General features: G+C 44.7%; 1 protein-coding gene across 1 annotated transcript in view; it reads left to right on the top strand.

Moving 5' to 3' along the window:
• Positions 1-25402, top strand: part of EGFLAM (EGF like, fibronectin type III and laminin G domains) — an 812243-nt gene that overhangs the window by 695778 nt on the left and 91063 nt on the right. The window contains exon 13 of the mRNA XM_078674979.1: positions 20400-20589. Within this exon, the coding sequence (XP_078531105.1) occupies positions 20400-20589 (190 nt within the window). The remainder of the gene's footprint in view (positions 1-20399; positions 20590-25402) is intronic.

The raw sequence follows: 25402 nt of genomic DNA on the forward strand, positions 1-25402 counted from the left end.
TTCCAAAGAGGCAGGCACCCCGAAGCGCGGTATCAACTCCCTGAGCAACAATTTAGCCACTGTGAGTGTATCGCACCTACGTGTAGGGTACGCTTCAACCCATCTGGAAAATACGCATACAATCACCAACACATACCGAAGGCGATTGACTCTTGGCATTTCGATGAAATCTAGTTGCATTCTATTGAAAGGCCCCCCCGACCTCCCAATGTGACTCAGTGTGACTGGTGTTCGTTTGCCTACGTTCAGCTGTTGGCAAGTAACACATCGTTTACATACTGATTCTGCTGCTATTCTAAATTTCGGGCAATACCAAGTTTGCCTAAACACTCTCATCATAGCATCCCTTCCTAGATGTACTGGACCATGTATTTCTCTCGCCATGGGATTAGCTAATTCTTCAGGTAACACAGCTCTCCCATCTGCTGAAACCCAAAAATCCATTTCACTTCGCACACAACCTGCTATTTCCCATGCCTTTTTCTCTGTTTCAGGTGCGTTCTCCTGCATTATTCTTAAATCCTCCCAAGTGTCTACAGTTTCTAACATCATACTTAATTCAGTCTTTTCTTCTGCACCTTCTATTTCCACCTTTGAGAAAGAATAACTTTGTTCCGCACAATAGCGTGCGACTTCATCAGCATATCTATTACCTTGTGACACAAAATCTGTATTCTTAGTATGAGCTACACACTTCACTATTGCGATATCAACTGGACCTTGCAATGCTTCTAACAACAATCGCACAAATTCTCCATTTCGAATGGGCGAACCAGAGGAGGTCATGTAACCCCTCTGAGACCACAACTGCCCGAAATCATGAACCACACCGAAACCATATTGGCTGTCCGTGTAGATGGTAACTCTCTTTCCATTTCCTGCTATGCAGGCACGAGTTAGGGCAATAATCTCTGCTACCTGTGCGGAATGTACTCCTTCCAGGCAAGCGGCTTCTACAACTCCAGTAATAGTACAAACAGCATAAGCTGCTCTCAACCGACCAGTATCGTCTCTTAAACATGAGCCATCAACAAAATAAATTTCATCGGGGTCTGACAATGGCTCATCCACAATATCTGGTCTGGGTTTCGTGCATAGTTCAGTCACATCAAGGCAATCGTGGTCTTCACATCCTTCGCCTTCTATTACCGTAGGTAATGGCATCAAAGTAGCAGGATTCAAGACAGAGCATCTCCTGAGAGTCACGTTTTCTGCGGCAAGTATAACTTGCTCGTAACGCGTGAGCCTGCTATTGGTCAGATGCTGCGTCTTCGTCCTGGTCATTAACAATTCAACTGAATGTGGTACATACACCACTACTGGATGTCCCATCACAATACTCTCGCTCCTTTCAATGCTGACACCCGTTGCAGCAACGGATTTGAGACATCCGGGCAACGCTGCGGCTACTGGATCTAATGTAGCCGAAAAATATGCAACTGGTCTACGGGCATTACCGTGGGTCTGTGCCAAGACTGACAAAGCACATCCCTCTCTCTCACAGCAATAGAGTGAAAATGACTTTTCGTAATCTGGCATTCCCAGAGCCGGAGCACGACATAAATCGTCTCTCAGCTGTAAAAACGCCACCAGACATTCTTCATCCCATGGTACCGGATCACTCACCTCCTTGTGCGTCAGTTTCTGTAAGGGCTTTGCTTTCAGTGAAAAGTTAACTATCCACTGTCGGCAGTAACCCACCATTCCTAGGAACATTCTAACTTCTCTCTGTGTTGTAGGCGCATTCATTTTCATTATCGCCTCAATCCTCTCTGGGGACACCTTACGTTTCCCTTTTTCTAACCTGTGCCCTAGATACTGTACTTCTGTCAGACAATACTGCAACTTGCTCGGAGATACCTTATGTCCATTTTCAGCTAAATGATTCAGTAAGGCAATTGAATCTGCTTTACAAGCTTCCTCTGTTTCTGACGCAACAAGTAGGTCATCTATGTACTGTACCAGAACCGAGTTCTGTGGCAGTACTAGATTCTCAAGATTCTTTTTCAACAACTGATTAAAGATGGATGGGCTGTCTGTGAATCCTTGTGGGATTCGACACCATGTTAAAACGCGATCTTCCATTTTAAAAGCGAAAAGGTACCTGCTCTCTTCATCCAATGGGATTGAAAAGAAAGCCTGACAAAGATCTATCACTGTGAACCATTCTGCTTGACATGGTATTTGAAACAATATCACTGATGGATTCGGTACCACGGGACAACATGAAACGACTATGTTGTTAATTTTTCGTAAATCCTGAACTATCCTAAACTTCCCGCTAGGTTTCTGCAAACCCATAATCGGGGAGTTACAAGGACTACCCACGATTTCTTTCAGTATTCCCTGTTGTATCATTGACTCGATCACAGGCTTTATTCCCGCAATCGTTTCCTGGGACAATTTGTATTGAGGCGTTCTTGGAAACTCAACATTTGGTTTTACCAGAATTTTTACCGGTTCTACCCCTTTAATCAATCCTATATCTTCTCCTGTGAAATCCCAGACCTCTGACGCCACTGCATCTCTTAAATCTTGGGGAAGATCTTCTACAGTCAGAGTAGGATATAGTTCTACACAGAATTTTGAATTGGCCACCTTAAAGGTAGCATCATCGTCGGTAGTCTGTACCTCCACTCCTTGCGGGGTGCAGTATATGGTGCAGTTCAATTTGCACAACAAATCCCTTCCTAACAGACATACCGGACTCGAGTCACAAACCACAAACTGATGTTCGTTCATATGATTGCCTATTTTCACAGATACTGGTTCTGTCAACGGACTAGTCATTCTTTTATTTGCGACTCCTACCACCTGAATTGTTTCCCCTGACATCGGCAAGTCTGGAACCACCGCTGATCTCAGAGTCGAACGAGTAGCCCCAGTATCCACTAAGAACGTAGTGGGACACCCTGCCACTTCTGCCTCAACAAATGGCCCTCTCTGATCCACTTCTAGAACTGCCCCGAGGGTACAGTCCTCTTCACTGCTCACCCGTTGTCCTGTCAATGGATCAATGTAATAACATTTTTCTTCCTCAATAAACAGAGGCATTTGTTTAAAGACCTTTCCTCCAGCTGCTATCTTCGGTGGCTGTGGGAATTGGGCCCGTGGAGCCGAAGTCCCCCCTTTGGCCACCTTATTACTTGGGACTGTCACCTTTTGCACTGGGTCTTCTTGGACCTGTTCTTCTACTTCTAGCTCTCCATTTTCAGGGTTAAAGGGACACTCGCGTCGCCAATGCCCCACCTGGTGACACTGATGACACTTTGTCGTTTTCTTTAAAGTGGCAAAGTCTATCCTAGGTCTCTGCCCTTCTTCATTATCTTTGCTCTGACCATTTGGTTTTCGTCCCATCCCCTGCTTCTGCTGGCCACCCTTCCCAGCGGACTGCATTTGCACCACCATCAATTTCTCCTTTAGATTCTTGGCTTTAGAATCTATCTCGTCACTGCAGTACCTCGCATATTGTAAAATCTCATCTAGTGGTTTGTTCTGCCAACAGATTAAATGTTGCTGTATCATCAAACAAATATCAGGTCTCAACCCCAAGACAAACTTTGACACGAACTGCCCTATGTCTTTGGGATCCATTACATCTAGTCCACTGTATTGCTTGAATGTTTTCAGCAATCTTTCATAAAACTCGTGAACTGTCTCCTTGGGTTCCTGCCTTGTTCGGTCTATTTTTACCCAATCTATGTCCTGTGGTGGTACCTTATCTTTCAGCCATGCTATTACCCTTTCATACTTTCGCATGACAATCTCAGATGGTCCATTTGTTCGAGCATCCCTCAATGGTTCAGCATTTGGCCATTCGACACTAGTCTTGCACGGGGTCCACAAATCAGATGGGACCACGATGTCAAACAACGTGTTCAAATCTATCCACAGTACTTTCGAGATTTTAACAAACCTCTCTACCTGCTTATACCATTCGACTGGATTGTCCCGCAACTTCGGAAATGAGTTGGTAAATGCGGCTAAGTCTCCTCTACTCCAGGGCACATGTACATAATTTCCATTTGATATTTCTCGCAAAGGGAATGCCTCCATCTGCATTACCCTTCCCTCAGGGGTCATCACATTTGTACTTCGCCTAACTGTGCCCTTTTTCGACCACCTTTCTTCCCATTTATCCAGTTCTCTCCACACTCTTATCCCTGTTACCAGCTCTCTTATGTGTGTTTTTAATCCAGTAGTTCTCTTCTCATCTAGATCCTGGTCTGCGTACTGTAATCTGTGGTTACTCTGCAATGCCCTTGTCCTAGACAAATCCACGGCATACTTGTCTGCCAAATCAGTCAGTTTTTCATGAAACGCTCTAGCTTTCCTAGTAATATCCTTTGCCATGAACAATAACTCATCCTGTTCGTACAATTCTATCCTTTCCAAAGGCAATGTTCCATCTATTATCTCATCAACATCTGATTTTAAACTGGTAACATCAAGCCTTTTTGCCTTAATTTCAGCTTTCAAGACACTCAATTTAGCTCCTCCATCCGCATCTCTCCCATCCCAGCTCCGAGATCTACGTTTAGGTATTGGTGAATTATAGGGAGTCCTCCCCTGTTCCCATCTCTCTAGATCCCATGCCTTTCCGTCTTCTCGGGGTGGGTGGTGAAACACTCCTTCATGCCTCATAGCCCCTCTCTCCCCCTCCGGGCTAGTTTCACGGGATGCAGGGTAAGATGTTCCATTACTCCCTCTTTCTTCCCTACTTCCCTGTGATTCCTGATTATTCGAGGCGTGGCGGGACCTATCGCTGTTCTCCTTTCTCCAATGTTGAACGTCTTCCCCGAGTGTATGATGAAGGCACCTAAACCTATTCTGAAAAGCCCGTACCGCCTCATCTCCTCCCTTCCCCCAGAGACGGGACATTTCCTCACATTCTACAATCCTAGTATTTTGTTCCGGCTGTTCTCTCTGATTTGTAGGACATGCATCCCCTCTATTCTCTTGACTTTGGCCTTCCCGGCCCTGACTGCTTTCGCTGGCCCCACAATGAGATACAGTCCCGTTACCCCTGCTTTCCCACTCTGGTTCCGTTCTTGTCCTGTTACTCGGAGATACTATGGACCCGTCCCATTCCCTCAAATCAGCTCTTAACTCTGAAAAAGATCTTGGCCGCGGTCCCCTTAGATCCATTGGTCCTCTCGGACCTCCCTGTTCTGAATTGGGACCGACAGTTGTGTCTAATGGGGTATTCCATGTTACTGATCCTGGCAATTGTTTCCATGCATTTGTCACATTATTCCTCCTTTCCATCTCAATCCTCTCCCTATCCAATTGCCTTTGTTGTTCCCCTCTATCTCTCTCAGAATTATAGATCGAAACTATGGGTCCTATGGTAACAGGCACTTGAAGAGCGTCTGGCAATCCCACAGACTCAACCCTTTCTGTGGTTGGCGTTTTCTGCACCACAAACCTTCCCACTACACTCTGTACAGTGTTGTTTGGAGGTGTTTCTCCACTTTTGATAGGTGTCCATTCCGATATAGGGAGTGGTGTATATCCCTCTATGTCATTCCCATCTTCCCTTGCGAGCCCTCTATCTTCTATTAACTCCACTCTCGGAGGTGGTCTATCCATTAACAATCTGTTTATCAGATTGTCCTCCGACTCGCTTTCCTCGTCTTCTTCCATGAGGTTTCCTCCTCCTGACACCTCCCTCATCGGATACATTTTCTCCACCTCGATAGTCTGTACCCTCCAACGCTTTTCCTCCTCATCCCATTTGGAATCTCGCACTGCCCTTACCGATCGCGTCAGCCTTTGTTGACGCCTGTTCAAATTTCGGTCGTGTGCAGCCTTAATCCATGCATTAAGAGCCTCAAACTGTGTTGGTCTGGGCGAGGGTTTCAATGAGGACATGGTTGCTTTTAGCCGATGTAACACCTCTAATTTAAACGTCCCGTACCTCGGGAACTGCATTTCCTCATTCCCTTCCGTAAGCTTATTCCAAGCCCCAATCCACAATATCGTATGCAGCCCAACATTCGTTGCCATATAATGAGCTGGCGTACCCTCTGGGGGAGCCTCTTCCCCGTAATAATGTTCACTTCGTTTACGTTTAAAAATCCCTTTCAAACACTTAAAACACTTCATGATTTCTCTTTTCTCCGCGTTTGTTTACTTCCTGATGACACTCCACCAATCTCAGCGCTGTCCTCACTAACTGGCCTATCCGTACGCGACTTTCCTCCGACGTCACGCTAGCCGCCCAACCAGAGCGCGGCTCTAGCTAACGTCACACCAACCGCTCAATCACAGCGCGGCTCTAGCCGACGTCACCCGTCCCCCTTCGCAGCAGTTCCCCTCCTTTCTCAGCTCGTCTCCTCGGTCATGCACGCATCCCATTCATACTCTGAAAAATGATTACTTCCGTCCAAGCGATCACCTTTGTTTGACTGTACGCCCACAGTCTTTCTGTAGTTGTCACCTTAACTTGGCGAAATGTCTTTCCGATTACTTCCAGACAATCGCCTTCTCCGATAGGTTACTCACACACAGTAACTTTCGACCAGCGTCCGTTACTCATACACTCACTCTTACACTCCCCCTATCTTGGATCCACGGCGGTCAATGGTACCTCGTGACCTCCGTACTATGGTCGACAACTACCCTGGATGTTCGATACACCCAAAACCACTTAAGCTCTGGCCTGAACTTAAGATTTCACCAGTTAACCCGTTTACCAGGTTACCAGTTTACCAGGTTGCGCGCGCTCACAACCGTCTCTCATTCACACTACAGGCATTCAACTCCGCAAGACATTACAATACAAATACAACACAAAACACCGCAATCTATTCACGCATGACCCTTTTTATACTCACTCTCCGATACTGCTGCTTTTCTCGCACCGTCTGCACCTTTCGGCACACGATTCTTCCGCTGCTCGTCTCTCGGCGTCTCGGGCCTTGGGGTAAACTAACCTCTCTAGATTACCTTCCTCAAGAAGATAACCATCCTCACTCTGCTACCAACTGCTAACGCGGGATTACTGGTTACTAATTATCTTACCAAATCCCAAACTATGTCGACTGAATCGTTGGTACCTGTCTTGAGTAAAAGGTAATCTCGCAATAAATCAATCAATTTAAGAACTTACACCACTCTAAATGACCACTGACCAAATTTAAGTTTTAAAGATTTAATATAAAGTCAAAGATAACTGAAGATACAAACTTCTCAAAATGAGATTAAGAAGATAAATCGGTATCACTATAAACATGAACTTTTTGAATAGTCTGAGTCTGAAAAACAGAATAATAAGTACAAGCTCGAAAACCATCAGGGTTGCCAAAATGGATACAAGTTGCAACCTCAAAGTCATTACAGAAAAGAAAATTAAGGTTAGTCTGTCCCTACACTACACTAAATGACATCCCTACTTAGCAAGATCTTAACCCTCTAGGTGTCAGCCGTGGTGACTTCCTAAGAAGATCACGCACTTCTCTTTGTCTCTTCTCTGATAATGGGTCTCTCCTGATCAGCTTATCTGCCTACCCATCCGCTTCCTTAGGCTCCCAAAATCATCTGCTCTGCTCTCCTCCCGGGTCACTTTCCCTAATACCAAATCACATTTCCAATAGAAACGCCCCTTGGGACGCCCCTCACGTGGTACATCTTTGCGCGGCAAACTCCATGATGGTACTCTTGAAGACCCTCGTTATAGTTGACCTTGGTTCCCAGGCTTCTTCTTCCGTGCGCTGATACCCCCTGAAATTCCTGGAAACTCCTACAGGCCTGCGCAAGGCGCCACTGAACAAAGTCCCTTTCATTCGAGCTGATTAGGACCCTCGCACCTGCATACAGCTCGTCCTGCAGTGGGCCTCAAATTCCAGACTCCACCATATCTTTGGTCATAAAACACTCTCAAAGCTCCGTGCTGGACACCTCACGACCTCTCCTCTAACGAGCACATGGCAATTTAAACTACATGACATTATCTGCTCTGGCCTACTTGATTTACATGCAGCAGGTTCCTGCACTCTTAAAACGTTAACTTGATTTAAACAGCAAACATTCTTAACTAGCATACGTTTCTAAAATAACACATCTATAAAGCATATACTTTTAACCCTAAGTTCAATAGTACATTTTGAAAGAACCATGTCAACTTTATCTCACATTAATTTAGCAGCACGTTCAGGTTTGCTGTGAATTGCCCTAAGGCCTACACATAATACTGGATTTTCAAAGTTACATTTAATTCGGACATGACTCTTTTTAACATGAGAACATGAGGTTTTCACATATATTCCAACATTTCTACATTAATCTCACACCGTTATAATTATAGTTACTCTACTTAACATTCTATACGTTTCACTACTGAATATAAACCACTCGTGTGCAAAACATGTTTACTAACTACGTGCTTGTAAATATGGCGTACTTATACATTTTTTTTCAAACTTGTGCTCTCTCAAAGGTTCAGTTACTAATCACATAAAAAACTCAGCATGTATAAGAACTCCGTCTTTGTAGGTTCTTCAAGGATAATTTGTCTTTTATGTCTCTTATCCTTTTGAAGGAAGGAGATGCGTTATATATTGCCTTGTATAAATTACATTCTTATTGGAGAATTCCAATTATTTTGCTTCCTTCAAAGAGACTACCACTGATTTAAAGGTTCATTCTTTCTTCAAGCAAAACCTTGCCTCCATGTTGTCATGATAATACTTTTACTTGCCATGGGATATTTCACTGCTGTTTTTAATATCTTATTTTTGGCTGGCAAGAAGTAGAACCACCCTCATTGCTTCCTTTGTGGCACTCACACGAACAAACGCTCAGTCTTCCTGTTTCGTGGCCCACTGCAATCTGATGACCAAATTCCAGGTTTAATTGTTTTAAAATAGCAAACATACCATTAATTAAAAAGGAATAGGGTCCCACATGAAATAACAATGTGCCCCCGGTTTATTTGTTCCCCCATTGGTGTGATAATGAAATTGTCCACACTTGCCACAGGGGAAATCTGAGCTTGTCTTCTGAAAAGAATTTGCTCAGAACATTCTTGTAGGAAGATGGCTCGTTATATAGTGTACTAAAATGAAACCCCCTCTGCAGAGAGGCCAGTGGGTCCCAAATTGGTTCACAGAGGCTAAAGTAGATAATACTACGGCACACTGTGAGGCCCTTGCCCTGTTCTTCCTAGAAAAAGTTCAGAACATCTACTTAACATTCCCTGATACTAGGCCACCGGCAGGCACCCCATGTAACATCGCTGGTGATTCCCTGCTATATGTGCTGCCCCCGTTGACAACTAAGGGTTTTGACATCTTGGCTCAGCAGGTGAAATCCGGGTCGCCCGCCGATCCGCTTAAGACAGCCCTCTTTAGAGACCAGTTGTTCATGGGTCGCACTTCGGTACTTTCCCTGATGAACATCTCGTTAGCCTCGGGCATGGTTCCAGCAAGCTGGAAGCGGGCTGTGGCTTCTCCTATTTTAAAGAAACCCTCCCTGGACCCGGAAAAGCCGGAAAGCTATCGGCCTATTTCCCTGCTCCCCTGGCCGACCAAAGTTGTGGAGGCCGACGTGAACAAGACTCTCTCGGACCACCTCTCTCGACTCAACATCCTAGATCCCACCCAGAACGGGTTCCGTGCTGGACACAGCACGGAGACCGCCCTTCTCACCATGGCTGAACACCTTCGCACAGTGATGGATGTAGGACAGACGGCGGCGCTGGTATTATTAGATCTAAGCGCCGCCTTTGATACTGTCTCTCATCCAATCCTGTTGCATCGCCTGGAGGAGATAGGAGTGAGGGGGTCTGCCCTCCAGTGGTTTCGGTCTTTCCTCGATGATCGTTTCTTCAGCGTTGCGGTGCCACCGTTCCAGTCCAAGTTCCATCCTCTGAAACAGGGAGTGCCGCAGGGATCCTCGCTGAGTCCCACGTTGTTCAATCTATACGTGAGACCGCTGGCTGAGGTTGTCAGGCAATGGGGTATGACCAAGGTGTCATATGCCGATGACACCCAGCTAGCGGTTACGATCAGCGGGGATGTAGAACAGGACACTCCCAGGTTTCAGAGTGGACTTAGGGCGGTGGCAAGCTGGATGAAGACCAACTGTCTCCAGCTCAACGCGAAGAAAACCGAGGTCATGATCGTCGGCAGACGGGCGGATCTCTGGGGGGATAGGTGGTGGCCTCCGGAGCTTGGGCCGGCCCCTCGTCCGGTGACGGAACTGAAAAACCTGGGAGTGTGGATGGATCCTACTCTCAGCTTTGAGGGGCACACAAAGAAAACGGCGGCCTGCTGCTTCGGAATTCTCCGGACCCTGCGTCCAATCTTGAAGTTTTTCGATCCCCGCACCCGGCAGCTAGTTATACAGGCGACTGTTATATCACGCCTGGACTATGCCAGCTCCCTTCTGGTGGGCGCTAACCAGGCTGAAATCACCCGCCTTCAGCGGGTGCAGAATGCCGCTGCTAGGGCAATTGTTGGTCTCCCTCGATTCTGCCCTGTTTCCAGTACTTTGAAAGCTCTGCACTGGTTGCCAGTCAGGGCTAGAATTCAATTCAAGGTACTGTGTCTAGCCTTCAAGATTTTAAATGGTACGGCTCCTCAAATTCTTATGGACCTCTTGACCTAGTACGTCCCCACTCGGCATTTGAGATCTCTGGGCCAAGCCCGTACTATTACTCCCAGATACAAGCTGTGCCATGTTGGTGGCCGGTCTTTTCGGGTCAAAGCAGCCGAATTGTGGAAATGGGGATTCGGTTGTTGGAAGACCTCCTGTCCTTTCGCAGGGCTATTAAAACCTTTCTATTTTAACTTGGCTCTTTTCTTAGCGGTTGTGTTTCCAGTGGTTGTTGCGTGGTACCTTGCCGTGCGCCGGGACGCCCCTTAGCTGGGGCAGCTGTGCGCAGTACAAATCCACGTAACATAACATAACATAACTAACGCTCCTTTTTTGTGGCACAGTGAGTGAGCAGCTAGGGTTATTAGAGAGTGGTGCTAACATTTGTTGTACTCACAGAGGCAATAAATGAGACACACACTCAAAAAATAAATCTGAAACCAATTTAGAAAAATAACAATTCTTGTTATATATATTTTAATACCAAGAACTTTGTTCAAAGGTAAGTACTGTATTTTTTATGACTTTTTAAACATAAGCAAATAGTTCAAAGTTGTGTGCAATTATGCACCATGCAATTTTATGGGAGGAAAAATCAGGTTGGTAAAGCAGACAGTTGTATGGTTTCACCATCCAGGTTTAGAGTAGCAGGAAGACAAGGCCCAATATTCTACCAATAGTTTGTTGGGTACATCCTGAATTCAACAGTACTAGTACGTGGCTTCCCCTATCAGAGGGGAAGACTCCTCTGCGCACAGCTTCAAAGACAAAGTCTTAATGATTCTGTCCTAGACCCTGAATAGGGTTTCTGCAATAATCAGTAGGCTGGTGAATGTAAAGTTGCTTCACTTCTGTGTTTATTTCTTTTCGTTCACTGCATGGTATAACTAATTTCATTTCATGGTTATCATACATGGTGCATCCTCATGTCGGCCGAAATTATATTACGTGTCCCAATGCGTTTCGGGCTTTAAGACAGCCCTTTATCAGGGGATTACTCTACAAGTCAAAAAAATGAGTGTCCATCAGTATACTGGAGTGTAATTGTATCATTCATGCATAGCACGACAGTGAGTGGTCCTATGTTACCTAGTGCAAAAAGGTAGATTAGGTGCTCGCTAAGCGTGTGGTTGATAAATGAAAAGGTGCCTTCGGGGTGGGTGTGTAAGGTTACAAGTATGCTAGGTGTGATCTGAAGTTACAGGGCAGGGCGTGCTCGGTGCTCATGGTGATTATATGGGCAGGTGCACCTACTGTTCAAGTACCGGGTGGAAGCTTTCTGGGATAGTGCTCTATATAAATGGTCAAAGCGTGCCAGGGGTGCCCGCGGATAATACATGCATTTGGGTTACTCGTCCGTGTGACGGGTACTTACTTGGGGCTGTGAGCGCTGTCGCGTACGTCCGGGAGGATGCAGGCGTACGGCGCATTCGTGAATGAAGTGATTAAACAGACGTTAGTGTGCGTGAACACTGTAGAAGGACTAATCCTTGAACAGTGTAAACGGGCGCCATCTTGGAGTGTGGGGTTAGAGTGAGACTAACTGTGAAACGATCGGGTGACAGGTTCAACAGAGTCAAGTGATGAATTGAAAAATAAAAATCAGAGTAAAAAAGGCTGTAAATATGAACAAGACATGAATATAAACAAGACCTAAATATAGGTATAAATGACCATGGTATAAATGGGAATTACTAATGATAAATCCAGTAGCATCATTACAAGTAGCAAAGGAATTCCATCCGATCATTAAGTCCGTACGGTTGCATCGTGGCCATGAGTCGGATCCAAAAGTTCTCACGTTTCAACAATGTGTTTTTGTTGTTTCTGCCTGGTTTAATTTGTTCCAAAATCAGGAATTTCAATTGTGGCACTGTGTGGTGTTTTTCATTAAAATGTGCTGCCACTGAAGATTTTAGGTTATTGGTCCTGATGTTACTCTTGTGCTCCAATATGCGTGCTCGTATCTTCCTCTCTGTGTGTCCTATATAGCTCAAACCACAAGGGCATTTAAGCATATAGATCACATTGGCGGTGTTGCATGTGGCATTGACTTTGAGTTTGATTTGGTAACCTTTCATTGGATGGTTGGTGGAATTCCCTGGTATGATATTGTGGCAGTTACTGCAATTATGACATGGCAACAGTCCTTTGTATGTCTCTGTTTGCGTAGTTTCTCTGGGATGGGTCAAAATCTCCTTGATGTTCCTTCCTCTTGTGTACGCAAATATGGGTGGTTGTGTGAATGCTCCTTGGAAATCCGGTTCTGTGCTCAATAGTGGCCAGTGTTTAGATATTATTTTCTTGTACTGGTGGTTGTGTATTTAGATACCACTACCATACGGGTGTTGTCTGATTTTGGTTTGACCTGTAGTAGATCTTTCCGTGTGCACCTTTTGCTGCGAGAGACTGCCTCTTTGAGAATTGTGGGTGGGTATCCTCGTGAAGTGAATCGGTCCACTGTGTGAAGGATTTCTTTGTCACATTCTGCGTCGTTAGAGACAATACGTTTGATCCTCAAGAGTTGGGAGTACGGTAGGTTGTGTTTGAGGTCTGGCCGATGAAAGCTGTTAAAGTGTAGAATGGAGTTCCGGTCCGTGGGTTTACGAAAAATTGTCGTGTTGAACTTAGGCCCATCTCTCTGTACATCTACGTCCAAGAAATGGATGTGTTCCTTGTCATAGTTCCAGGTAAATTGTATTCTCGCGTTGATCTTGTTCCAGTTATTCAAGAATTCTGCCAAGGTGTTAGTGTGGCCTGACCATAGGATGAATATGTCGTCTATGAATTTCAAGTAAAGTTTACCATGGGTGAGCCACATGGGATCTTGGAGTATATGTGTCTCTTCGAAATGCTTCATGAAGATATTCGCGTAGCACGGAGCTGAACAATTACCCATGGAGGTACCGCACAATTGTTGGAAGTAGTTGTTGTTGACAGAAAAGTAGCTGTGGTATAGTGTGAAAATCATCAATTCCATCAATAGTACTTTCAGGTCTGGATCCAAGGCTGATCGAGCTAATGTTTTTTCTATGGCTTCAATCCCCATGTCGTGAGGTATGGACGTGTACAATGAACATACGTCCACTGTGCATAGTATTAGCTCCTGTTCTGTGAGATTCTCAGTGCATCTTTCCAGTTTGACTAAAAAGTCGGTGGTGTCTCTGATGTAGGAATCGGTTTGTAGTACAAAGGGTTGCAGATATTTGTCAAGAAATTTGCCCGTAGCCTCATGTATACTCCCTTTGGTGGATACTATGGGCCTCAGTGGGGGTCGAGTCGGGTGTTTGTGCACCTTGGGTACCATGTGTAGCACCGGAGTAGTGGGGTGTCTTGGTGTAAGATATCTTCTGGCTCTGTCAGATATGGTGCCGTTGTCAAATGCCTGTTTGATGATGTCGCTCAGTATGTTGGTATATTCGTTTGTCGGGTCCGTGGTTAGTTGGGCATATGTGTTTTTATCTGATGTGTGTGCCTCAACTTGTTCCTGGTAGTATGTCGCGTCCATAATTACTAGGGCTCCCCCTTTATCGGCAGTCTGACATACGATGGATTTATTATTAGCCAGTTTCCGAAGGATGTTTAGCTCCTTCTTGGTGAGATTGTTGTGTTTCATTGTTGGTTGAAATGGGAGTTTGGCTATATCTTGTTTGATCAAAGTTTCAAACGTGTCAATTATCTTGTGGCTTTGTGGAGCCAGGAATGTGCTATGGGGACGAAGTCCTCTCAAGTCATCTTCCGCTAGTGTGGGTGTAGATACCACGTTTTGAAAATAATGACGCAAACGGATGTTGCGTACTAGTTTGAAGGCGCTCACCTCCAATTCTAGAGTGTTCGTTTTGGTAGTGGGGACAAATGATTGTCCTTTTTGTAGGATACGGGTCTCCTCATCAGTGAGTTGGTGTGACGAAATGTTAATCACCAGGTTTTCTTGTTTGTTTATCTGTTGCGGTTGCCTTTCCGTTTTTTTGGTTTTGTTGGTGTTTTTTCTACCTCTGCGGGTCTTGCCCCGCCTGGGTCGGTCGGTTGTTCTAGACCTGATTCCAAAAAATGCACTGCAGCATTAGATGTACCGGGCTGTGGTTGTGATTGTGATTCTTCTGAATTCGGTGTTTGTCTTGTGGTTTTCGCTCTAGTATCACCATCAGACGATGATGTTTCCTGTTCAGAGTAGGGGTTATAAGGTCTACTGGGGCGTCGGCGGGCGTACACCTCTGCCCAGGTGTACACCTCGCCGAGCTTGTAGTCGATGGTATCCCGTTTGAATTTGCGAATTTTACGTTCTTGGGTTTCGCGGATGTGTTTGTCCAGTTGTATATTGATGTCCTCCAGCATTTTCGCTAGTGCGGTTGCGTCCATGGTGTTGGTCAGTTCGGCGCGTGTATTCTTGATTTCGATGGTTAATTCTTCTAAAGATTTTGAAAGTTCCTCTATGATTAACAGGATTAAATCCAGGGAACATTTATTGAGTATGGCGTACCAACGCTCAACAAATCGGGTGTTGTTCTTGCAAAGGAGAGGTTTTAGTGAGACCCTTAGGCCTCTGGGGATCCGTTGGGCCCGGTGGTACCGGACGAGTGTACTTGCGTGCAATTTTTGGTTAGACTCTTTTTTTAACAGGTAGAGTAGTTGTCTTATGTTACTTTCGGTACTGCGAGGATTAGTGGTGGGTGCTATGTCCTCTTTGATCATATCGTAAATTTTACTTGCATCATCTGGGGTGAAAGCGAAGGTGTCCGCTTTCTGATCCGTCATACCGGTGATGGTATCATAATTCATGATGGCAGTTTGTGCGTGCTCGGTTCCTTGGACAGTGTTCGTGTTTGCACAAATGGGGTGGGTGGAACTGGCACTGCAAGGTGATATACGTGTACTCCCGCGGTGTAGTGCTTGCGTGCCGCAGGGGAATCGCTGTCTGTGCCTCACAGCGTCTGTGCCTCACCCCATTTGTACATCCTGAATTCCACAGGGAGTTGGTGAGGTTGGTAGCTGGAGCTACTGGGTAAGGGGTCCTTCTAAAATGAGGCTGCACACTGGGACTTGCAGGCAAGTCCGAGAGCTCCCAAATGGTGGCTAGGGACACAAGGGCCTTTGGGACAAGGGAGAACAGCCAGTTTGCCATTACCCAGGCAAGGCGGGCTGGGGGCAGAGCAGGTAAGTTGACTGTCCCGGTGCTTAAAAGTGGTCAGGGGCCAACAGCTGGCAGGGGCAAATTCAGGACTGCTGGGCCACTCTCTAAGTGGGTCTCAGGCGTCTGGATGTCACTCACTGGCTGCGGGGCTCTGCTACAGTTGAACTCCTGACTGGACTCTTCAATGTCAGTCTTGGGTGCAGGGCATCCAGTATCCTGGGGATTGGTAATGCACGGCTCCAGTTGTTTCTGGTGCCTCAACACTAGCTGGGGAAACAGATCTGAACTTTTAGAGCGCTAGTGCCTCTCCCTGGTCAGTTTCTGCACCGGCCGGGCCGGGGAGCTGCAAGTCAATGGACGAGACTCTGCGGTTTCAGTGCCTGCGGTCTACAGAGGAGAAGCTCCTCTACTCTAAGGGAGTTCTTGGGCAGTTTGTGAAGGCTGATAATGCTCTAGTGTTCTTAAAGGCCACACAGCTGCAGGACAAAACAGTTCACCTTGATTGTCGAGTGTTGAAGCGGCAGGCAGGGGTTCGCGCCAAAACTCTGTGACAGGCACCCAGTTCTTGGGTTCAGCAGATCCTCTTTGTTCTCTTCGTCTATAGGTCTATCACATCTGATGTTCAGTGTTGAGCGGTGCCACCTAAATACTCAATTATGGGAAATTAAGGAGAGTACCAGGAAGTAGTCATTGAGCTGCCTACCTGTAGGGCTACTACACCATCTATCTGATGACTTCCTATGGGAAGTGGGCATAACCCTGACCCTAATAGGCTAATTCTCTCCAATACAAGAGGGAGGATTTTGAAAAGTGGTATTCACATCAGTTCGCCCACCCGAGGGGTGGTGTTGGCTGAATGTGAGCACACCTCCTAGTCTAACAAATGTTCCCACCTGCCTTGCCTCCGAAAAGTGGGGTCAGGACAGTGGAGTGGGCAGCTCCACTATCTGGAGAGGTTCGGGGTTACATATCAAAGTTGGCAGGGCCTTTAAAGCTTCCCACCCTGGAATGTCTATTCTAAATGGCCAGTAATTAAGGGGCATATCATCAAGGCGGGCGATATGAAATTATTGCTGCTTTTGCAGCCGTTTTCGGCCGCAAAGCGGCGATAATTTCATCGCCCTATTAGCAAGCTGTCGCTAACATCAGTTAGCGACAGCTTTGAGACGTTAGCGAGCGGTTTGGGGCCCACTTTGCATGTCAGCGATATTTATCGCTAATGACATGCAAAGTGGGCGTACCCAACCTGTTAGCGACTGAAAGCAGTCGCTAACATCGCTATTGCCTATTATCAACGCAGGCGTAGCGATAAAAAAATTAACGCTAAGCGCGAATATCGCTGAAAACCGAACGCCTGCTCAGACCAGTTCTTAACCTGTATATCCAATGGGAGTTGGATATTCAAGTTAAGACCCTATTGGCATTAATGCCTGAATATCGCTGGATTCCCAGCGATATTCACGCATTTCGCCGCTCTTGCTGGATATTTTATCGCTTTAGAGATAAACGTTGCTAATAGCACGTTATCTCTGCGATAATATCGCTAAGCCCATTTAGCGATAGATATCGCTAGTTGTTGATAATATGCCCCCAAGTTTGTTGGAATGGTCAACACACATGACGTGCTTTAGTTTCTTATAAAAACTGTTAGCAAAGAAAAATTTCCACAAACCTTAATCACAGACAGCGATGTGCAGCTCACTTCTAATGAGATGACTGAAATACAACGGCAGCACACACAACACATCAGAATGGCTGTCTATGATCCCCAAAGCAATGGACAAGTTGAAGAATTTAGCTGTTACTTAAAGGATAGCGTCTATCTTGCATGTCAGAGTCAGTTTCCTGTATCTTTGGCAATCAGAGAAAGGTTGTGGGAGTATAGTAAATATCTCAACTATGTTCCAGGTTTTACACCCTTACTACTGTTGAAGGGCCAAATCCCCATTACAGATATATGCTTATGGTTGATTAAATGCAAAATATCTTGTAGAGAATGTGCCAATGCCCAACCTGATCTCTATTAGAACTTCCGAGGAGTCACGACATGCCAAGAGTAGGGGGCATTGCATGCCCTTCTCAAGCCCAAACCTACTGAAATGCACATGGGTGACTTTGTAAAAGATTTGCTTTCCTGGTCATGTTGTAAAATGGTTCCTCCAAGTTTTCAAAGTTATTAAAATCAATAAAAAGAGTGTCATTGCCCAAGATGATAGGTGTTGAAATCTCAAGAGGGTGGCGAAATGTGTCAGAAATTAAGGGGCATATTATCAGGGCAGGCGATATGAAATTATCGCCGCTTTTGCGGCCGTTTTCGGCCACAAAGCGGCTATAATTTCATCGCCCTATTAGCAAGCTGTCGCTAACATCAGTTAGCGACAGCTTAGAGGCGATAGCGAGCGGTTTGGGGCGCACTTTGCATGTCAGCGATATTTATCGCTAATGACATGCAAAGTGGGCGTACCCAACCTGTTAGCGAATGAAAGCAGTCGCTAACATCGCTATCGCCTATTACCAACGCAGGCGTAGCGATAAAAACATTTGCTGAAAACGAACGCCTGCTCAGACCAGTTCTTAACCTGTATATCCAATGGGAGTTGGATATTAAGGTTAAGACCCAATTGGCGTTAATGCGTGAATATCGCTGGATTCCCAGCGATATTCACTCATTTCGCCGCTATCGCCGGATATTTTATCGCTTTAGAGATAAACGTTGCTAACAGCACGTTATCTCTGCGATAAAATCCGGCGATGCGCGGCGATAAAAAAAATATCGCTAAGCCCATTTAGCGATAAATATAGCTAGTTGTTGATAATATGCCCCAAAATGATTGATACAGATTAGTAGTCCTGTTTTAGTCACGATTAGTTTCACAATAATTACCCTGATGGTTTGTGTGAGTATGGTGCTTCTGTAACTGACTCAGGACATATCTGTTTAACTGAGCCAGCTTCAGTACCTGCTGAAACTCTCATAACTCCTGATGGAAGGGTAAACCGAGGGGATGAAGGTTCCGTTACTAATCACGTCAAAAACTGAGCACGTATAAGAACTCCTTCTTTGAAGCTTCTTCAAGCATAATTTTTGTCCTTTATGCTTTTTATCATTTTGTAGGAAGGAGATGTGTTATATATTTCCTTGTATAACTTATATTCCTCATGAAAAATACCAATCCATGTGCTTCTTTCAAAGAGATTCCCACTGATCTAAAGGTTCATTCTCCCTTCAAGCAAAACCTAGCCTCCATGTCATCATGCTAATAATTTTACTTGCCACAGCATATTCCATTGTTGTTGTTTAAATTATTACTTCGTGGCACTCACGTACATCAGACAAACTCTGCGTTTTTCGTACTTTGGCCCATTTCAATCTGTTTAACAAATTGCAGGTCATGTCCAGGGTTTCCAGCTAGGCACTAATGAAACAGCAGAGAAATTTGGTGGCAAAATAATGAATATACCATTAATTTCGAACGAATAGGGTCCCACATGAAATAACGCTGCACCCCTGGTTTTCAATATTTTTTAAATGCTCATTGTTTATGTCCTGAAGAAAAGGGTAAACCAAGAAACCACCAAAACGCTGCATCAACAGTTTTTGAGTTTTTTTAAATTGTCAATATTGGAATTAATTTTTGTGTGATATGAAGTCATTAGTGCCTTGCACTATTGCGATTGTCTGTTTACACAGAGTATTACTGTTTTTATTGTATGCAAATTTCTGTGTATATCCTGAAATTTGTTGATTACTAATTATTAAAATAGTCAAAACTTACCTATACATATTTTTAATGAATGAATTGTGATATGTTATGTGGGATACATGAGTGGAAAATAAGAAATGAAATTATAAGTTGTTGAATATAGACCTAAATAACCTAAGGTAGTATATCACAGAGAGAAGATTTATTGTTTGGTTCTAGTAGCCTTGTTGCTCTTCAGCATTGAGCTATACAGGTTATTATTGGTCTTCTCCTGATGCGCAGACCTATAACCAGCGCCACTGGAATTATGCGATTGTATGGCAGCAGCAATGGTTGCATAATTATAGATTTGCAACATTTGCCAAATAATTCATAATTTGTCGCATAATCTACAGACTTTAACAAAAAAATTATTTGTAGCGCAAAGTGCTCAAAAGTTGCAAAGATGTGATGACATGTGTTGCTGCGCAGTGGAAAGCCCTATGCAAAGCTGGACTGCACACCTTTCTGCTACTTATTGCTATATTTGGATGTTAAACTGGTACTAATGCGGTGTAAAATATGCCCAGAGAGTGCTACCCAGTTTAAAAATGATAAAATACAGAAGTAGTACTATTACAGAATGTGCTGCATTATACCGCATAATTTGCCTTTTCTTACCGCATAATTTGGCCCTCCCCTGCCACATAATTCCAGTGACCCTGCTATAACTGTGGACGAGTTTTATCAAAACTGATATAGCCCTCAGGAGTGGGCCCTACAACTGTGCAAAATATAGTTTTCTTTCTGACCTCTTTTGATAACGACACCTGAGCTACAGTGCCTACTCATTCGAGTTGTGAGTCAATACCACAGTGGCAGCAACTAAACTCATAACACTCTGCATTGTTTTATGTTTTAATAAATACTTATTTTATAATTCCTCATATATCTGATTTCTATAATTTCTTTTGCTCTTCTTGTAGGGACAGTACAGTAAAATTACCTTCAGGACTCCTTTATACCTTGGTGGCGCACCAAGTGCATACTGGTTAGTAAAATCAGCTGGAACAAACCGAGGTTTTAAAGGATGTATCCAGTTATTGGTTATCAATGGTAAAATGACGGCTATGAGACCGTGGCCACTAGGCAAAGCCTTGAGTGGAGCTGATGTTGGTAAGTATAAGTAATAATACGTATATGTTTTCTGATGTCTCTTTTTTAAATGGAAGCAGAACATATTTGATCAGATGTATGCAAGGCTCCATGTCAGTCTGTATTTTTGAGTCTGCGCCTGCTTCTGTATTGATGTACATTAATTTACATTTTTCATCCAGCAATGGTGATGCTGTGCAATGTGGCTGAAGTGTAAAAAAGGCCTTTGACATGGGCGCCCTGGTCCTTTTGAATGTGTTTGTCATAAAGGAGAGTGATCCAATTTAGGACCTAGAGAGCTGGGATCAATACATGCTCAATATCTGGAAATATCCCCATACCATCAAACTCAAAACAGTTAACAGAAAAAAAGTCTCACCATTATTTCTCTGGGCGTCAATTAATGACTACTGATGAATTTTTTTGTAAGTCATACCAACTGTACACTGAATATACTGTATGTCACATTCGCAGATCTAACTGTGTACCCAAAGATTGGAAAACATACAAACAGTGGCATACATTTAAACAAGAATATACATATAACGCCATCAAACACATATGGTATATTCAGTGTACAGTTGGTATGAATTACAACAAAATTCATCAGTGGTCATTAATTGACACTTAGGGAAATAATGGTGAGACGTTTTTCTCTGTTAACTGTTTTAAGATTGATGGTATAGGGTGTATTTCCAGATACATAGCTTGTCATTTTGTAGGCATGTGCACAATACATGTGCGACAGCAGCAGACATATGCTCTGTTTGGTGGGCTGGACCTAAAAACGGGAAGAAAGATTACCCAAAGAAAATTATGGTGGAATGCTTTCACACAAGCTATGAAACAAACGCTCTAATATACATGCCCTAAGTCATTGACTGTGAATTGGAGCTTACAATGCAAGGTTCTGCATCATCATTGAGGAAGCCGCTAGGACTTGGGAAGACTTGTTAGCGATGTGTTGGCACTGAGGTCGCGGTGTGATGTACTGAGTCAGTGCTAGTGAAGTCGCTGGGGCTTGAGATGCACCGGGGGGCTTGAGATGCACCGGGGTGCATCGAGCTGGGCCGGTAGTCTGCATTGAGATGCGTCGCTCTGGGTCGGGCTGGCAGAACCGCCAATGCAATGCATGGCTCTGATTCAGAGCTGCGAGGAGCTAGGGGACACTGGACCAGTTTTTGGCATTGAGATGCACTTGATCAAGCTTACAGAGTTGTTGAGGCAAAGTGAAGTCCTGCGCAAAAATAGTGTGGCATAGAGAAGCCTGTTGTGTCTCTGTGGCTTGAGAACATGAGGTCAGCCGACTGACCCTTGGAGAGCTTGGAGTCCTGGAACATACAGGCAGGCTGGTTTCATCAGGGCACCTGCCAGCAGACGAGTCCTAGTGCAGCAAAAGCAGTCCTTGGGCAGCAAATCAGTCTGTAATGTAGTTCCTATATTCCCAATAGGCTCTGCGCATTGGACTAATATATCCTATAGATTTGACGTAGGACTTAGATCAATATGTCTCTATTGAATATACTAACCTTAATTGTGTGTGTGCCAGCTAACTCAGAGGTCACTAGAATACACAAGAAGGGATTAGTTTCTGACAACTGCATAAACATGAAAACTTTGTTTCCCAAGAATAAGAATATATCTCTCAGAGTCGCGTAAACAATAGATACCTAGTTCACTTAGTCAATCGTGCATGCTTCGTTTCTACAGAATTGCAGAGAAATAGTGAGACTGGCGTTTTCAATAAAAGGGTTTATTGAACAGTCTTCTTTCTCATGCAAGAGAAGTGAACTGCTACAATCGTTAGGCAGACTGCAAAGTATAATGCATACAGCCTAAACAGTAATATGAAAGAATACTGTAAGAGCTTTGTATGGTTTCTAAGCCATATACAAATACATAGATAAATAACATAGACTAAAATACTCAACTGGTGTTTCTAAAATACGCCTATCCCAATGTACCTAACCTAAGTCTAGTACGAGGGAAGAAGTAAGTATTGTTTAGCATAGGTTTAGTTTTTGCCAAGAATCTACCAAAGGTTTCTCTAGGTTCTAATCAGCCCCATACCTTAGAATGAAGGAGGTTTGGTATCTCTGTCTCGGGAACTCTATTTCCCAACACCCCCCAAGGGGAGCCGGAAACACTGGAGCTGGATTCTCGGCAGGGGAAAAGCAGCTTCCTGATCAGTGCGTCAGCTGGAGAGTCGGCTTCCGTCGGCACTTGCTGTAGCGAGCTGCGTCGGGCAAGTAGGTCTTCGAACTGCTCCGAACCACTGTATCTTGCTATAGCAAGTGAAGGTATATTTATACCTTGAATTTGGTTAGGAATGCCATAGTTTGACATAAAGTCGGGCATATGAACGTCATGAATGAACCCCTGGGGAATAGTTGTTCATTGTAAAGTAACTGAGTTCTTGGAGAAATCAATATTCAAGCAAGGGGAAGTTCCCTAACGGCTTAAGCTGGTTTTCCAAGAAATCGTTGTGACGTTTGGTGAACGGATGGAAGTAGAGATGCCTGTATCTGGGTAGCATGGGCTATGCCTAAATAAGGGCTGGATTTCTATGCCTATGTAAGGGCAATGTGAATTGTACCTATATAAGGGCATGAATCTGGAAAATTTAATCGGAGCCTAAAATGCTCACAACAAGTCCTTGGGCAGCAAATCAGGTCAGGAGGGCAAACTTCACAGCTTGGCAGTCCTTCTTTCTGACAGAGTCCACAGGTTCACTAGTGATCGGAAGAGTTGGGGTCTGAGGCCCAATATTTATGACTCGTGTCCACTTTGAAGTAAGAAAAGCTTCTAGAGGCTTCCACTCCCATAGGGTGTTATGCATCCCCGCAGGAGTACTACGTTGCCTACCGGGAGACACTCGTTCCACATCTCTCGGACATATACTCCAAAGCTGTCGAAAATGGCTTGTTTCTGCCAGAAACAGATGCCGCCACGATTGTGGTGATCCCTAAAACACAACCTCCCTCATCAAACTGTGCCAAAAACTGCCCAATCTCCCTCATTAATATGGAGGTTAAAATATTTGCCTCGGTCCAAGCCAACCGACTGAGGCCCTTTCTTAGTAAACTGGTCCACCCTGACCAATGTGGATTCATGCCGTCCTGTGGGACCATGTTGTAAAGAAAAACAGAAGTGTGACCCATAAACCAATCGGGATTGGGGTTCAAGGTTATAAAGGTAAAACAATATCCCAAAAGGTATAAATGAAGAGGCAAATAATATTGCATGCACAAGGCATTACATAGGTCACAGGAAGGAGACACTTATTCAAAGTCTTTCAATTCAAAATTAATTTTAGTATTTTTAGTATGCAAATCATGAAAGGAGAAATTCATAAGGGCATAATTATGTACAGCACACAGTTCAAGAATTCGAGTGACAACCGATAAAACTTGTGACACAGAATTCAGTGACTTTCTATTACACAATTCGTAATTTCAATGGAGTCACCACACAGTGCGCCTATTGTTTGCGCTGTTGAGTCGACGGCGTTTCGGTCCTTAATCAATGTGGACCATCTTCAGGACGAGGTTGTCTCGTTTGAAGTGCTGTAGGCAGTTCCAATATCGGCCCCGATCCAAGGGATCCGGCGGGGAAACGTCTAACCACCTGGGGACTGATGTATTGGTGGACGAGTGAAGTGTCACTGAGCCATCGCGGCAATTTGAAAGTTATAGCAGCCAGGGACCTGAAAAGATGCAGGAACTGGGCACGTAATTAATCCGTTTAAGGCGTCACAGCAGACAGTCAGGAAGCCTGCGGTTAGCGTATGAGCCCTGTCCCTGTGGGACCAGACACTGCCTCAGATGCCTCCATTTAGCCTTAGCAAATCGCCAATCACTAACCCCTTATTTAGCACTTCTCATTGATTTCAAAAAGGCGTTTGATTATATAGATTGGCAGTATCTGTAGGACGCATTAGTTGAGATGGGCATGGGCCATCACTTCAGCAACTTGGTTAAGGTGTTATATGCAAGGCCGCAGGCGCGTGTGCTCGCCAATGGGGCACTATCTGAGCTGTTTCCTATTAAGAGGAGGACGAGGCAAGGTTGCCCCCTCTCACTGCTCCTGTTTGCCGTGGCGATGGAGCCTTTAGCATGCCTCATACAGTCCGATGACCGAATTAGGGAATGGAAATTGCCAGGCTCTGATGAAGACAAAATCGCTCTATTTGCGGATGATATGCTGCTCTTTCTGACCAACCCGGCTCAATCCGGTCCCCACTGTCTTCGGGCGCTGCAGTCTTTTGGACAAATCTCTGGCCTGCAATTAAATTCCAGTAAGTCTGTCCTAGTCCCTCTCCACATTCTGAGAGACTGCTTTGATTGGCAATCCATGATAACTATCAGAAGGCAATCGTTTAAATATTTGGGAATCTGCGTGGCCCTGCTTCCTGACCTCGCCTGGTCACTCAATGTTACCCCACTGGTAAAGAGAGCTCGAGATGACCTCCACAAATGGCAGACACTACCGCTTAATCCTCTGGGAAGAGTCGCCCCCTTTTATTTATTTATTTATTTATTTATTGCATTTGTATGGCGCGCAGCTACCCAACAAGGGTTTCCCGGCGCCGATGACAGAATTTAAGCAAGTTTATGGAGGAAGGTAAATGATGGTGGATTATTTCTGGAAGAGCCAGGTCTTTAGCTGTTTTCTGAAGATGTTATACCTGTCTTCTTTCCGGATATGGGGGGGGAGTTTGTTCCAAAGTGTGGGCCCTATGACAGCAAAGGATCTACCTCCCATTCTTGCAAATTTGAACTTTGGGGTGGAAAAGTTTGCAGCATTTTGAGAACGTAGTGCTCTCGCCGGAGTG

This window comes from Lissotriton helveticus, chromosome 2_1 (assembly GCF_964261635.1).
Source record: "Lissotriton helveticus chromosome 2_1, aLisHel1.1, whole genome shotgun sequence".
Classification (NCBI taxonomy): Eukaryota; Metazoa; Chordata; class Amphibia; order Caudata; family Salamandridae; genus Lissotriton; species Lissotriton helveticus.